The 15,825-nt window shown below is 42.3% G+C and overlaps 1 protein-coding gene across 1 annotated transcript; it reads right to left on the bottom strand.

Moving 5' to 3' along the window:
* Positions 1 to 506: 506 nt before the first annotated feature.
* On the bottom strand, positions 507 to 1,359 carry LOC117636076 (calcium load-activated calcium channel-like). The gene has a single exon (XM_034370517.1). It carries the CDS (start codon positions 1,284 to 1,286, stop codon positions 711 to 713), a length of 576 nt encoding a protein of 191 aa, XP_034226408.1. The 5' UTR covers positions 1,287 to 1,359; the 3' UTR covers positions 507 to 710.
* Positions 1,360 to 15,825: the final 14,466 nt, after the last annotated feature.

Below are 15,825 nucleotides of genomic sequence, written 5' to 3'. Positions count from 1 at the left end.
AAATGTTGCAGACATTTTGATTTAATAATATAAGAAAAGCGTTGTTGATTCTGTTGATTGTGTTCAACGAAACAACTCATTCAAAATACAAGGTTAAAACTACAATGACTATGACAACTACGATTAAATACAGCACTCAAGAGAAAGAATCCAATTCCAGAGATTAGGACAAAACACACACAAGCTTATAAAAGGAAACCCAATGGGTGAAAGAAACATAAGGAGACTCAATTATACTTTGCATCAACAAAAACTTTGACATAATTAAAGAACAGATTTCAATTGATTCAGATTCATAGTAAATACATTGAGCAACCCATAAGTTGACCCATAAGAACTATTTATACTCATTGGCACAGAACTGACGGAAATGAAGTTAGTTCAAAATGGCAGCATTTTGAGCATCTTCTACTACATAGAAAATGTTCCCACCTTAACTAATTACTGAAAAACTTTAAAATCTTTGTTAATAAAGGACCTGAAATTATGCAATTCACTGAAACAAATGAAAAAGAATAACAAAGAAGTAAAATTCGTCTCTTTTTTAGAGACCCAATGATGAGAAAATTATAAAGCAACTCAAATTCAACTTAATTGTCATTAGAGAACTACAACACTAATTAGAACAATAACAGTGAGAACCTAGCAATAAGTAAAACTAAGATTTAGAACAAACCCAGTGTGCAGTGGAGCCCCGAGCCATGGACCCATCAATTGGTTTTCGGATCGGGCATGGGGAACAACCCGGAACTGGCACCTCTCGGAGGCGAGAAGCCTAAGAACTTCTGCAAATTTGTCCGAATGCTAATCGAGCAGAGAAAGTACAAAAACGCCATCGAACAGTCCGTCGAATCTTCCCCTTGCAACCCTCTGTGGCTCATCTTCATCACCAACCCAAAGGGCTTAAACGGTAATTTCGCCACCACCTTCCCCTCAAACAGCGAGTTGAGCAGCCCAAAGACGACGAACAGCACGAGCGCGACGACGGCGCCGGATTTGAACTTGAAGAGCGAGAGGTCGCGACTCGATTCTTTCAAGCTCGTCTCTACCCGGTCGATCTTCTTGGTCTTGGACTTCTTGGCGATTTTGATGGCCGGATCGGTCTTCATGGTCTCGAGCTTCTTCGCGGCTTTGTCAATGGAGGAGCGCAGGGACTTGTAGGAGTTGGTGCGGTAGATGAGGACCCATGAGATCGCCTCGCAGACTATGGCGGTGCAGAACGAGATGCCCACCACTGTTAGGCCGTCTGAGTACTTCAAGCTTGAGAGGAACGAGGTGGTGGCCATTGGGGAAGACGAAGAAGAAGGAAAATTTGGCGAGAAAACGCGAGAAAATTGGAGTGACTTTTGATCTGATTTGGTGGTGCTTAGATTTGTAGGTGGAGTTTTTGTATGGGCCGTAGTCTCTTAATGGGCCTGCCCCATGGGCCCCAAATGAGCCTTGGGCCTTTTTCACATGTCCTACTCAACTTGTAGTTGGAAACCATTTCAGAAATGGACAAGGATAAAAACACAACCTATAAATATGCATGGTGGTGCATTGTCCCTTTCTAAATTGAGCTTTGTTCTTCGATTCTCAATTTGTTTTTTGCTCCTCTTGTTTTTTTTCCGTCTGCTCTACTTTTTCAGTCATGGCTTTGAGAAACATTGCTGCTCTGGTTTTGTTTGTGATGATGGTTTTGTGTGGTTTTTGTTCTGGTGCTGTTTATAGGGTTGGTGATTCTGATGGCTGGACTTCAAGAGGTCTTGTTGATTACAATAAGTGGGCTTCAACGAAAGATTTTCACGTCGGCGACACCCTTATTTTTGCTTACAACAATCAATTCCACAACGTGATGCAAGTTTCTGATCAAGACTTTCAATCTTGCAATGCTACGTCTGCTATCGCAGCATACACCTCTGGCTCTGACACCTTCACCCTCAAAAGGCCCGGCCACTTTTACTTTCTTTGTGGTGCTCCTGGCCATTGCCAAGCCGGACAAAAGGTCGACATCGAGGTCACCCTACCTGTTCCAGAAAGTATGATTCCGAGTCCAAGCCCGTCGCCTTATGGATCCTCATCACCTTCAGTCTCTCATCCTGAAGACATGTCACCAAGCTCAACTCTAAGCATTGCTCCAACTCTTAACTCTTCCAATCTTGGATTTGCTGCTACCGCTTTTGTGTTGGGTCTTTTGCGTTTTGTATTTTAGAGGGTCTAAATTGCTTTCCGGAGTAAATTAGGTTGCTTTATGTTTTGGTCCACGGATGTGGTAGGGTTAGATAATTTTTGTTGTTTATAAAATTTTATATAGTTAGTTTATATGAATTCTTTTCCCAGACCAAAAAAATAAATGTCTAAATAAATGTATAGTTATGGTTGAATTTACTTAATTGATTTGGTGTTAATCATGTTAACTAGGGCTACAATTCGGCCCCATTGGATCGGAACGAGGAATTAATTAATTTCCTCGTAGTATGCCTCCCATATGATTTTCACCATTTATGATGTGTGGCTGTATAAGATGGCGACACATGTCCTTTTCTTTGTATTTATTGTGTTTTATCTTAAACAATTCATAAGAAATGAAATAAAAATCAGACTCCTTACGACATAGCGTTTGATTTTGGAGATCTAAAATCATAATTCCACATATTTGAATTCTGAAAATCATTGGATGAAAGAAACAAGAGTGTAGAGTACAATTCGTGCCACTAAGATTATTTGGATTATAATAGCACAACACACTGGTAGGCATATTCACATAACTATAATAAGAAAAGCATTCAGAGAATGTAATTTTTCTTATGCTTTTCAACGTGATTGGTAGTTCAGTTGCACATAGAAGGGTGGTAGGAAGCAGTGGGAGCCTTTTGCTTTTGATTATTTTCGTAAGTGTGTCATCCATTTTTCCATCATATGGATCATGACATGTAACACTCCGACCCAATTAAGTAATTTATTTAATTATTTAATTGTAAAACTATATTCATGTAAGATTATGAGTGTTTTTTAATATGCATACCGCAGGGGAAGATTGATTGATGAGTATATGATGCATTGGGGGGTTTAAAGCCTTAAAGGCATACTTTAGGAAATATAAAAACTCAATGGGTCTAAAAGGAAATGTAAAAACTCAATGGGTTTTTTTTTTAGGGTTTATAAAGTATTAATTTTTTAATGAAATTGAAAATCCCTAATTGATACTTTATAAACCCTAAAAATATTAGGGATTTGCAATTGAGTATTATAAATTATCAATTGATTATATGAATGATGAATTATTAATTAGGGATTAGGTGAATTAATTAATTGCTAACATGTTGTCTTCTATGTATTCTTCAATAGGTTCTTCTTGTCTTTTTATTTTTTTATTTTAGTTTACTAGTTTCTATCTATGTACTAGATGCATTTTGAGATGTAAGGCTCATTATGTCCTCCGACTAGGTATGTTTTGGTTATCAATAAAATTCACTCGTACCGTCGATTTTTCGTTTTTTTTATTAGGTTTTGTATGTAAGCTAAATTTAACTTGCCTCAATTTGGTATCATGGGTCTGTCCACATGAATATGATCGAGGAAATGTACCCAGTTTCGATCGGACCTTTACACTAAACCATGGAAGCTGTTGACGCAACTCCTAATTGTAATAATGTAATAAATTTATACTGAATTTATTAAATGCTGGTTGCAGAAAGAAAGAGATGGAGGCTCAACATTCCAGTAGTAGCCATCCATTAAAACTTGATCATTTCAGTCACAGCCATGAATTGATGTTCAAAGAAGAACAGAAAGAGAAAAACTATGATGACGAAGTAGTTTTTTGCAATGCGTGCGAAGAGCCAGTGTTTGGCCCTAGATACAGTTGCAACACGTGTCGACCCCAATTCCACCTTCAACCTCCATAAATCATGTGCGGAAGAGTTATCCCGCGAGATCATCGAGCACCCGATTCACTGGCACAAACTGACATTCGAATGCAAAACAGAGCTTTCCGCAGAACTTTTCACTTGTAATGCCTGCCACCAACCTTGCAGATTAGCCTACACTTGTTTCCAATGTCATATCGCCTTTGACCTCAAATGTGCCTCCAATTGGCGCCACATTCTTGACAACGAAGAGTACCACGTGCATCAATTCAGCGTCCTTCGGAAAGGAAGACCATTTGATTGTGAGGTCTGTGGCAAAAGTCAGGATTCACTCCCCTACCTATGTACCATCTGCCGCCTCTTGGTCTGTAAGGAATGCACACAATCACTACCACACACCATCAAAATTACCTTGCACCAACACCCTCTCAGGCTCATCTGGTTCCTTGAAGAAGGTTACCCAAAGGACCAAATTTGTAAAATCTGCTATACAAGCACGAACAAAAGTCGCGCTGTTTATCAATGTAAAGATTGTGATTACGTTTCCCACACTCTATGCTTCAGGCTCAAAGGCAACCAGGTTGACTACCGAATTGCAATTTGGGAGAGACTTTTGAGAAACACGTTCCCATTAGAGGACATAAGTCCAAGTTTGCCATTTAGGGAACGACGTGTCAAGAACATCAGTCACGATCATATCTTAACCCTCATTGATGAGCTTAGAGATAATGATGCAATTACTTGTAACGGTTGCATGAAGCCCATCACCATTAGTACCGGTAACTTTTATCGTTGTACACAAGATTGCCTGTTTTTCTCCACGAAACATGTGCTCGATTAAGTAGAAAACTACTTCACCCATTATATCCACACGAGATCAAACTCCTCACAGAAGCTAATACATTTGACGGACTGTTTAACTGTCGTATGTGCCACAGCTTTAGCCAAGGCTTCTGTTACTACTGTAATAGATGTGGCATGTACCTGGATCTCCAATGCATGTCTATTTCCAACACTCTTACACATAAAGTTCATGGACACACCCTCTACTTGAACTCTGGTTCAAGCGAGGACCATTGCAGGGGTTGTGGTATTTCTCTTGCTGATTTTCACTTCAGTTGCTTCGAATGTGAGTTTCATTTGTGCATTCCATGTGTTAAACTACCACGTACTGCTAGGTACAAATACCAGGATGATCCACCATGTCGTTAAAAATGAACTAGGTGAATATTACTGCGACATATGCGAAGGAGAACGAGATCCAACACATTGGTTCTACAAATCCAAACATTGTGACTTTGAATGCCATCCTCATTGCATTCTAGGGCGGCATCCACAAGTTAAGTTAGGGAGCAGTTACAAGCTTGATGCTCACCCACACATTGTCACTTGTGTTGATAAGAGAAAGAGTGTCATTCCTTTTGATAAGAGAGAGAGAATTCTTCCTTGCCACGGGTGTGGTGAACCTTGCGAAAGATTGGTGTTTGAATGTTCTGTGTGTAATAAAGATTATCACCGAAAAGAAACTTGTTTGAGTCACTACAACACAACTGCTGAGGTTGCACGTCCGTGCTAAGACAAGCACAAAAGGAATCTATTTGTGGCCAATGAATCGCACAAAAGGAATCTATTTGTGATTGTGGCCAATATTAAATTAATATTGATAACCGCCTCCGTACTTGTAAGTTATAACCTCAAGGAATAAATGTAAGTTGTAATAACTTTGCCCTCTCTGTTTTGGTCCTTTGGTTTGGTCGCACTCCAACTAACTTGTACATTTGGTTCGTTTGATAAAGCCTCAACAGCTTTCTTTTTGTTGGATTAATTCCAGGATTTTTTTTCTTCCCATTCCAATATTGTTAAATGATGTCAGATTGGAATGGCATGCACAAAATTTGAACTTCTAGACTTGTTTTTTGTTTTTTTTTCAGTCAAACAAGTTTTAGCATTTGTTTCTTTGCTCTTCTTCTGTTTTTTTTTTTGGCTGCTCTGCTTTTTTCAGTCATGCTTTGAGCAACATTGCTACTCTAGTTTTCGTTGTGATGATGGCTTTCTCTGGTGCTTGTTCCGGTGCTGTTTATAGAGTTGGAGACTCTGCTGGGTGGACTTCAAGAGGCCTTGTTGATTACAACAAGTGGGCTTTAGCGAAAGATTTTAACGTCGGCGACACTCTCATTTTTGCTTACAATAATCAATTCCACACCGTGATGCAAGTTTCTGATCAAGACTTTCAATCTTGCAATGCATCTGCTATCTCAACATACACCTCTGGCTCTGACACCATCACCCTTAAAAGGCCCGGCCACTATTACTTTCTTTGTGGTGCTCCTGGCCATTGCCAAAATGGACAAAAGGTTGACATCAAGGTCACTCTGCCTGTTCCAAAAAGTTCGATCCCAAGTCCAAGTCCGTCACCTTATGGATTCTCACCACCTTCAGCCTCTCATCCTGAAGAGATTTCACCAAGCTCAACTCTTAATTTTTCAAAGCTTGGATTTGCTATTACCGCTTTTATGTTAAGTCTTTTGCGTTTTGTATTCTAGAGAGGTCTTGTAATTTTCTTTTTGGAGTAAATTAGGTTGCTTTGTGTTTTGGTAGACTGACATCGATATGGCATAATTTTTGTTATGTATGACCTTTTAGTTAGTTAATTTGAAACGTATGTTTTTCCTAGACCCATTTTTATTTATTTATTATGTTCGAATTTATTTAATTCAGAGTAATTATAATTATAATTTACAAGGTCATACATGTCAAACAAAGTAGGACAAATATTCAGATATGCTCGTATATGCTCATATTATTATTCTTCTCCAATATGGAGGTATTTATACAAGTACAAAGATGTGTTAACCCTAAATAAAATAGAAAATATATCTAAATTACAATAGGAAGTAAATCTCTATTACAATAGGACTAAATAATAATTGGTAAGTAACCAAAATTCTAATGAAATAAGGAACTAAAATCCTAACTAAAGACTCGCCAACACTCCCCCTCAAGTTGGGGCAAAGATATTTCGCATGCCCAACTTGAGAAGTGAGTCATAGAACTCCATACTTGAGAAGCACCAATTGTAGAGAAGGTCTTTTCGTCAACCACGAGTGAAACAAGTAACAAACTAAGGCAAAGTTCGCAGCGAAAACACAAGAGCAAACCCTAAAAAATAGGGCACATAGCAGAACACAGAAACCCTGAGCACAGCTGTAGATAAGGCAGAATACAGAAACCCTGTGAGCATGGCAGTAGATAAGGCAGAACACAAACCATGTGAGCACGGCAGTAGGTAAGGCAGAACATAGAAATCATGTGAGCATGGCAATAGGTAAGGCAGAACACAGGTAGATAAGGCAGAACACAGAAACCCTGTGAGCACGGCAATAGGTAAGGCTGAACACAGAAACCCTGTAAGCACGGCAGTAGATAAGGTAGAACACATAAGCCCTGTGAGCACGGCAATAGGTAAGGCAGAACACAGAAACCCTGTGAGCACGGCAGTAGATAAGGCAACAATAAATTCTTCCATATAAACTTTAGCTAATTCACGTAGACACAACTTCTTTTCAATCCTCCTCTCCCCCTGAAGAGAAGGGGTCGTCAGAGTCAAGAAATCAGCAACATCTTCATGGAAATACGTCAAGGTAATTGGGATAGGTCAATAAACATATCCCTTTCACTCTAGGGGGAAGGAGAGCACTTAAATTTCAAGAAGAACGCAAGCACAGGTCACAAAAGGACTGGGCTCTGATACCATGTCAAACAAAGTAGGGCAAATATTCAGATATGCTCATATTATTATTCTTCTCCAATATGGAGGTATTTATACAAGTACAAAGATGTGTTAACCCTAAATAAAATAGGAAATATATCTAAATTACAATAGGAAGTAAATCTCTATTACAATATGACTAAATAATAATTGGTAAGTAACCAAAATTCTAATGAAATAAGGAACTAAAATCCGAACTAAAGACTCGCCAACAATACATAACAAAATCAAACTATTACAAGTTGTCCACGTCATGAAGAAAATGAATAAAATAACTTTTTTTTACATGTTAAAGATAAGAATCACAAAAGTAATTGCTTGAACATTCCACAATTTTAAACGGAAGTTTTTCATTTCCAATTCATGTCATATAATCTTAGGGCCAGTTTGGCATTGATGTGCTGTGAAAATAATTGCTGTTAGATTTGATGTGAGAGAAAGCAGTTTGACGTTTGGTAAACTTTTTGGTTAAAAGTGTTGTTGGTACTAATTCTAGCATTATCATAAAATGATTGCCGCATGATCATTAAACTCAGCGCCTTTTTGAAACTAATTCATGCATAATTAGGAAATGAAAGCACCTCATTAGCTGCTTTCCCTTATAGCTATCTCTCATAGCAAAATTTTAATAATAAGTGATTTTCTCATTGTTTACCAAATATGTTGGGCTTCCCAAATTTTTTTATAAAATCACTCATCACCTTAAATAAGCAATGCCAAACCGGCACTTAATAACTACGAGGAGCAAGACAAATGGTTAATATTTTTTTTTTTTCTTATTGAAACACGAAAGGATATTAAATCTCAATAAACCAAACCAATACAAAGTTCGCCCGTGAAGACCCCTATGGCGGTTGGCTTCAGCTGAACACTTGCTCGCCTATTATGGCATCCCCGAGGAAGATAAAGTCACTGTGGCGGCCATTCACCTAGCTGGCTACGCTTAACTATGGATGCGTAACATTTTCTCAAGTACATGACCCTCTTCACCACTCTACTGCTTCAACATTTTGGCATTACAAACATTGGGGATTGTCCCATATTCAACAGACCGGTTTATTATAAGAGTATTTCACTTTGTTCACCAAATTAGCATGCAGAGACCAAGAATGGTCAGATTCCCAATTGAAAAAGTGCTTGACTCAAAGAAGAAATCCGATTTGATGTCTTGGTAATATTGTACATGAACTATTAACACCATATGAATTCTCGTGAAAAAATTAGTATTCGGGTTGGGCTTAATAGATCGGGTTGAAAATGGATGAACCAGTTGGCCACTCGTTAAGTTAACGGGTTGTGTCGTGTCCATTCGTGAATGTTGGCTACCCACCCGTTAAAAGGGATAATTTTGTAATTTTACATGTAATTTATATTAACAAAAATTTATAACTTCCAAGAATAGGGGTTCGAACCTTTCACTGCTCTCTGTCATTCTACCCCGTTATTGTATTCTTGTGTTATTATTATTCATTGTTGTTGAAATCCCTAATATCATTTTAGCTCCAGCTTGAGAATATTCTCCCTCTGAAACTGAAATTTGAAGTTCGCAAATTTCCCAATGTCTCGCAAACCCTAATTTGAATTTTTCGGTTTTGACAACCCGACTTACTTAATGAATCCCTTTTATTTCCTTTCCACTCAAATTTAATGAATTGTTTAGGCCCTGTTTGGTATCCTACTCCAAAAAGTAAACTGAAAAACTATGATTATTTTTATAAACATGAGTTTTCAGATTGTGATTTTAAAATCTAAAAACTTGTTTTGTATTGAACTCCAAACTAGTTTTAAGATCTAAAAAAAATTAAAATTAAAATCAGAAAACCATAAACCCTGATCCCCAAATTGAAATTAACAAAAGAAACGGAAAAAGATGGGAGGCATAAACCCAATCAATTTTGGTGCTGAGAGAGAGAGAGAGAGAGAGAGAGAGAGAGAGAGAGAGAGAGAGAGAGAGAGAGAGAGAGAGAGGGCGACAGAGAGAAAAAAACTATAAAATAAGGGTGTTTTTTATTTTTTTTTTGGGTTTGAGTTTTTAAAAATGGGCCTATCGAGCAGCTTTTTGGAGCAAATCTGTTTTTGAGTTTATAAAATTGGATCCAAGTAGAATACCAAATAGGCCCTTAATTTCCTTCCTACTATGTTTTTAGCCATGGTGGGTTTGGGTTTCTTTGATGGAAATTGGGGGAGAGAGAGAGAGAGAGAGAGAGAGAGAGAGAGGCATGAGTTTATTTATTTATTTATTTTTCTGTTTTTTTTAAAAATAAAAAAAAATCTTAATGGGTGAAACAGATCGTATCATGTCATTCGCGAACTGTAAGGGGTCGTGTTTTTATTGGATATTTTTCATCTGTTTTCTAAACGGGTCGTATCGTGTCTTGTCAACCCATTAAGAAATACAGATTGACATGAACACGACCAACACGACCCGTTTACTAGGTATGGGCCCTACAGGAGAGGCTACGATGAAAAGTTTAAAGTGAGGAGGCTATTTGAGGAGGCTAATTCCACCATCAATATATTTAAAATGTTAAAGTCCCATAATTTCTTTACATTTATTGCATGAAATTGAACCAAAACAATCAACTCTCACTTGAAATGGTGTCATTTAGTTCATTGCAAAAAATGCAATTGCAATATAGGGTGTTATGTGATGAACACTCTATTGAATTACAATAGGCCAACCATGGGACCTACATTCTAATAAAATAATATTTAAAAAGTAAATATTCTTAAAGATATCTTGAGAATATTTCAATGGTACAATTTTTAGTGTTATTAAATTTATCCATTTTATTTTATTTGAGTATGTAAAAAAAAAAAAAAAATTAAGTTGATATAACTATTGATATGAAGCTATTGAACTGTACCATTGCAAGTAAAATTGATTTCAATTCAATAGATGACAAAATAGTTCAATTGAACTATTGCATGGAACTATTGAACAACCATTGTGGATTAACACCAAAATACAAACCTGCCAAGCTCACCAACACACCTTTTACACTCGCCTTTCCACCTTCTCCAAACACAAACCAACCCACCTCCCTAACCACATCCACCCCATCTCGCCGCCTTACACAAGTTGAGGCGCAAGACCGCCGCAACAAAGGCATTTTCTTTAACTGTGATGAAAGATACAAGTCAGGTCACTGTTGCCTTAATCGAATGGTCGCTTTCATTAAGGCACCCGAACTAGAGGACACTTTGGATTTCCATAACTGCCCCCGAGAGCCAATTCCCCAAGAGCTCCCCCTCCCCCTGTCCTAGATGCTAACTTCACCATCCATTCAATCATAGGTCTTGACTTTCCATGCTATGCGATTAATGGCCTTACCCACCAAGTTCCCTTTCACATTTCGGTGGACACAAGGGCAACCTTTAACTTCCTTCACCCCTCCATTGAAAAACAATTTTGGCTTTTAATTGATACCTCTTTTGTCCAAACCATTTTTACTACTTCATGGGAAAAAACTTATCATTAGAGGGACTTGTTGATGCGAAAAAGTGGTTTGACACGTGGTTTGCCCAACTTAGTGATATTATGTCTTCGGAAGGGAGTTAGTCTTCAGAAGATCAAGTTCCTGCAAAAGGATACGTTCGGTAAGACCTTGGGATACCAGTGTGGTACCGGCCGAAGGCTCTCTGATGCTTAAGTAAGTACGGATTTAGTAAATATCAGTTTACAGATCAAGCGGTAGCGTACCGTTGGTTTCTCCTCCTTTCCTTTTGGGGATAGGGGTCTCCTTATATAGGCCTTGGGAGGCGTGCACTATGCTCATATTTCCGATGTGGGATTGTAGAAGCGGATTGTGAGCATGACACGTGTCCAGGTGAAAAAAATTCAAATTGTATGGCTTCGGTAGGGCACATGCCGAAGGGTTTATTGTGATAAATATTGATCCAGTCCATGTGTTTGGCAGTCATAGGTCGATTATTTCTGGTATAAACAGTAGTCCCCCAAGTTCTCTTCCGAAGGTCCTTCGGAAGGGAATTTGGTTCTCCCTGACAGTTCGTAGGTGCCATGCCGTTCGGTAAGCTCGTTTGGAAGAGACTCCCCTGAGACCCGAAGGGTCGTCGATGCTGAGAGGGGTGAGGGCAGAGACGCTTCGTTTTCCGCGCCTGGAGTGCTGAGACGCTTCGTCTTTTGTACCTGGCGTGCAGCCCACATCGACATCCACCGGGCGACACGTGGCTAGCGAAGTGACGTCTGACAGCCGCATTTATGAGCCGTTTGGTTTCCCGAGGTGTACCGTTGCAGCCATCTCCCTATAAATAGAGGCTGCTCCAGGCGTAAAGCTCACTTTGCATTTGAGAGTTGACGCGAGAGCTCTGTGTAGGCGATTTCCGAAGAGAGTGAACGACAATCCAGGCGATTTTTTCAGGAGTTCTCGGCGTTCAAGGCGATTTTCGAAACATCAATTCGGCAGTCAGATTTCCCGCACTACTCAGGGTAAGGTACCGTTCGGTACTCTAAAAAATTTCTCTTTTATTTCTGTACCTCTTTTCGTGGCATAACCTTAGCCGATCCTTAGTAGGACTCTCTTTCGGTGGTCTAGCGAGCTATAGGTAGTGACGTAGGCATCGGTAGGGTAGTTTATGACACGACCTTAGCCTTCATTTTCTTTTTGTAGATGTCTGCTAGCGAGTCCTCCTTCGGCAGTGAGCCCAATGCGTTCGATGAGGAGTTGTCATCGGGCTGGGACACATCCAGTGGGGCTGCGAGCCTCGAGGCCGAAGGTGGAGAGGACACCGATGTTGAAATAATCGGTGAGGAGGTGAACTCCGTTCCTACCCACGGCATCGGCAATGGACTGATGACGGGGCAACCACTTCCCTTAGCCGCGGTCTATAAAGACGGTACCCGATTCGGTACCTTAAGCATCAGCCGGAGGCCTCGACCTCCGGTCGTGATGAGGTCGTTGCCGGTCCTTCTCGGCCGAGGGTGACGATCATCCACCGAGAACGGTCTAGGATACCGGTGGGGGTACCGAAGAAGGCTCTGTTCGGGGTCAATTACTTGGAGCCCAACAAGATCACCGAGCGGGAGCTGGAGAAGATTAGGGCCGAATACCTCATCCCGGATTCGGTGAAGATGAGGATTCCGGGTCCCACTGAATCCCTCAGTGACCTAGGGGACGGTGAAGTCACTTTCTTCACCGACGTCCTTCTGCAAGGGGTGCGGTTGCCTTTGCAGCCTGCCGTGCAGAAGATACTTGCCCAGATCGGGTATGCCCCAGGCCAGTACAATCCCAACTTTTGGGTGGCCTTGATGGGGGTGATAGCTGCTTTCGGGATTGCCGGGGAGGGGGAGCCCTCCTACGAGCAGTTCTCGTATCTGTACAGCGTCACCAAGTCGAAGAGTGCCGATCATGGTGGCTGGGTTCAGGCGAACTGCCTGAAGGCTTCCGAGCGGGGGCATTTCGTCAGCTCGGTGCCAACTTCCCAAAAGTTGTGGAGGAATCGGCGGGTGCTACTCTCCGGTGATTGGCAATCGCCATCGGGGGTATCCCCGCAGTTTCTGGTACCCACGACGTTCCAAATTGCCGGTAGGTCTCCGAGTTACCGATCGGTAGCTGTCATTACTGTAATTCTTTTTTCTTATTTTATTTTTACTAATTTTCTCTTCGGACAGGCAAACTCAAGCAGCCGACCCCTATTCAGGGTGAGATTCGGCAGCTCGACAGAGTGAGGCTGAAGATTCCCGCTGCCGAGCGAGTTTACCCGCGCTTCCTCTTCACCAACAATCTCATCAGAACCGGACTTGTCGACCCTGCCGAGAGTAAGTGTATTTGCGCTTTTCCTTTTCTCTTGCATTGTTCTTCTTGGTGACTAACCGAATTTTCTTAGTCAGTGACGGACGCCAGGAGAGCTGCCGAGGCTAAGAAGATGAATGAGTCCTCCAGAAGGCGCCTCATGATGGGCCTGGAGGGCAAGAAGAAGAGGAAGCAGCCCGAGGCACCTCTCGTTCGGCAACTGACGGATCCCGAGGATGTAACCCTCGCTGAGCGCCTGCGGCAGCTGGGCGCTGAGCCCGTCGCATGGCCGGCTGCCGATCCCCCTGCGCCGAGGCAGGCCGATGCCGAAGCCTCCGCCTCCAGAGCTGCCGGGAAGCGGCCGGTTACAGTGGACTTGGAAGCTTCGCCGGCTTCCAAGCGAAGCCGTCCGTCGGAGGCTTCGAGTGCCGTCCTTGCGGTGGAGGACGAGGACGGACCTACTGAGGCCGTCACCATCGCCTGCCCTTCGAAGACGGTGCAGTTCGTCAACCATCTGATCCTCGGCTCCCAAATGGAGTTGCCGGAGATTGACGAGCTGCCGAAGAAGCTCCTTCGGGAGCAGGCAGGACGTGCCTTCCGTCTTCAAGCTTCGGTAAAAATTTCTTTCTTCTTTCGTCCTCCACTTCTTTTTGTGCCAAGTGATGCTTGCCTCTGAACTTCTTTTTGTGTGCAGGCGTCCATGGACATGTGGCTCTGCGTCAAGCGGGCTATCATTGCTGCTGAACGGGCGAAAAAGGCCTATGACGACGGCAGGGCCAAGGTGGCCGAAGCGAGCAAGGCACTCCAGGACCACACCCAGCTGTTCAAGGAGAAAGGGGCTGCCAAACGGCATGCTCTCGCTTCGGAAGCGAAGGCGGAGGAAATGCGGGTGGCCTTGGAGGCAGCGCAGGCGGCAGCGCGAGATGCCGAGGCCGCTTCGGAGGCGGTTCAAGACGCCCTGGAGGAGTCTGAGCAGACCAAGGCGGCGGAGATCGAGGCTGCCGTTCGGTCAGCTGTCCAGGGATACTGCTCATATGAAGAGTTCACTACCTTTCTGGATGGGGAAGTGGGCTCGGAGATGGCGGATCTGATGTACCGATTCAAACGGTACAACCCTGGGCAAAAACTGAACCTGAACTTCGCTGCCGATCCTCCTCCCCATCCGGAGGAAATAACTAAGGAAATGATCGAGGATTACGAAGGGGAGGATGCCGCCGAGGGACCCGGTTCTGCCGAGGCCACTGCTGGGAACGAAGCCACTGACTGAGGGCATTTTTATCTTTGCACTTGTAAAATTTGTTTTTATCTTTCAAGTTATTCTGAACACATTGATGCCGAGGGCATCTTTTAATTCAATTTTAAACTCTTTTTCCTTATCCAATTGTTATTATAACATACGCTAATTACCGATCGAACATCACTTATTACCGTAGGCTAATTGGGACGCTGTTGAATGTTTCAATTTGACAAGTCCCGATGGGATCTGAAGAGTAAAAACCCGAAAAAATCATTTATTGCCGTAGGCTAATATAGATGCCGTAGGACATTAACACTTAACAGCCGTGGGCTAGTAGGACAATTTAAAGAGAGGCTGAAGTAATAGTGCCGAAGACATTCTATTAATTTCAGTTGCAGAACAAATACATTGTAAGTAGTTATAGTTCCGACCTGCCGTAGGCTAGGTCACTTGTAGTAGTATTTGAGATGTTCTACGTTCCAAGAATGGCCGAGGGCCTTGCCGTTGGAGTCTCTTAGTCGGTAGGTTCCCGAGCGAAGGATACCGATGATCTCATAGGGTCCTTCCCAGGAAGGTCCGAGGGTCCCTTCCGTGGCATCTTTGGTTGCCAGCGATACTTTGCGCATGACCCAGTCTCCGATTCGGAATGAGAGGTGTCTGACCCTAGAGTCGTAATACCGAGACACACGTTGTTTGTAGGCTTCATTCCGAAGGTTGGCATGTGCTCGGTGCTCTTCGAGTAGGTCAAGGCTTAGAGACATGGCTTCTTCGTTCGGCTTTGGTGCGAAGTTTTCCGTTCGGTAGGAAGGTTCGCCGATTTCTACAGGCACCACTGCTTCCGAACCAAAAGCCAAGGAAAAGGGTGTTTCTCCAGTAGACGTTCGGTAAGACGTCCGAATGGCCCATAGTGCTTCAGGAAGCTTCTCCGGCCAGGCTCCCTTAGCCTTGTCCAGCTGCCGTTTCAGTAGCTTCTTCACTATTTTGTTTATTGCTTCAACCTGACCGTTCGACTGGGGATGGGCTGGTGATGCGAAAAACAAGTTGATTTTCAAGCGGGTGCAAAATTGCCTGAAGAGTTCCGAATCGAATTGCCTGCCGTTATCGGTAATGATTGCATATGGGATACCGAATCGGCAACAAATGTGAGTCCAGACGAAATCCTCCATCTTTGCTGCCGTTATGGTTGCCAGAGGTTCGGCTTCCACCCATTTGGTGAAG

Source organism: Prunus dulcis, chromosome 7 (assembly GCF_902201215.1).
Source record: "Prunus dulcis chromosome 7, ALMONDv2, whole genome shotgun sequence".
Taxonomy (NCBI): domain Eukaryota; kingdom Viridiplantae; phylum Streptophyta; class Magnoliopsida; order Rosales; family Rosaceae; genus Prunus; species Prunus dulcis.
Note: the sequence above shows the minus strand (reverse complement) of the source record. Positions and strands in the feature narration are given on the sequence as shown.

Excerpts from the sequence above, each read along its gene's own strand:
- LOC117636076 (XM_034370517.1), bottom strand. The coding sequence starts at position 1,286 with ATGGCCACCACCTCGTTCCTCTCAAGCTTGAAGTACTCAGACGGCCTA.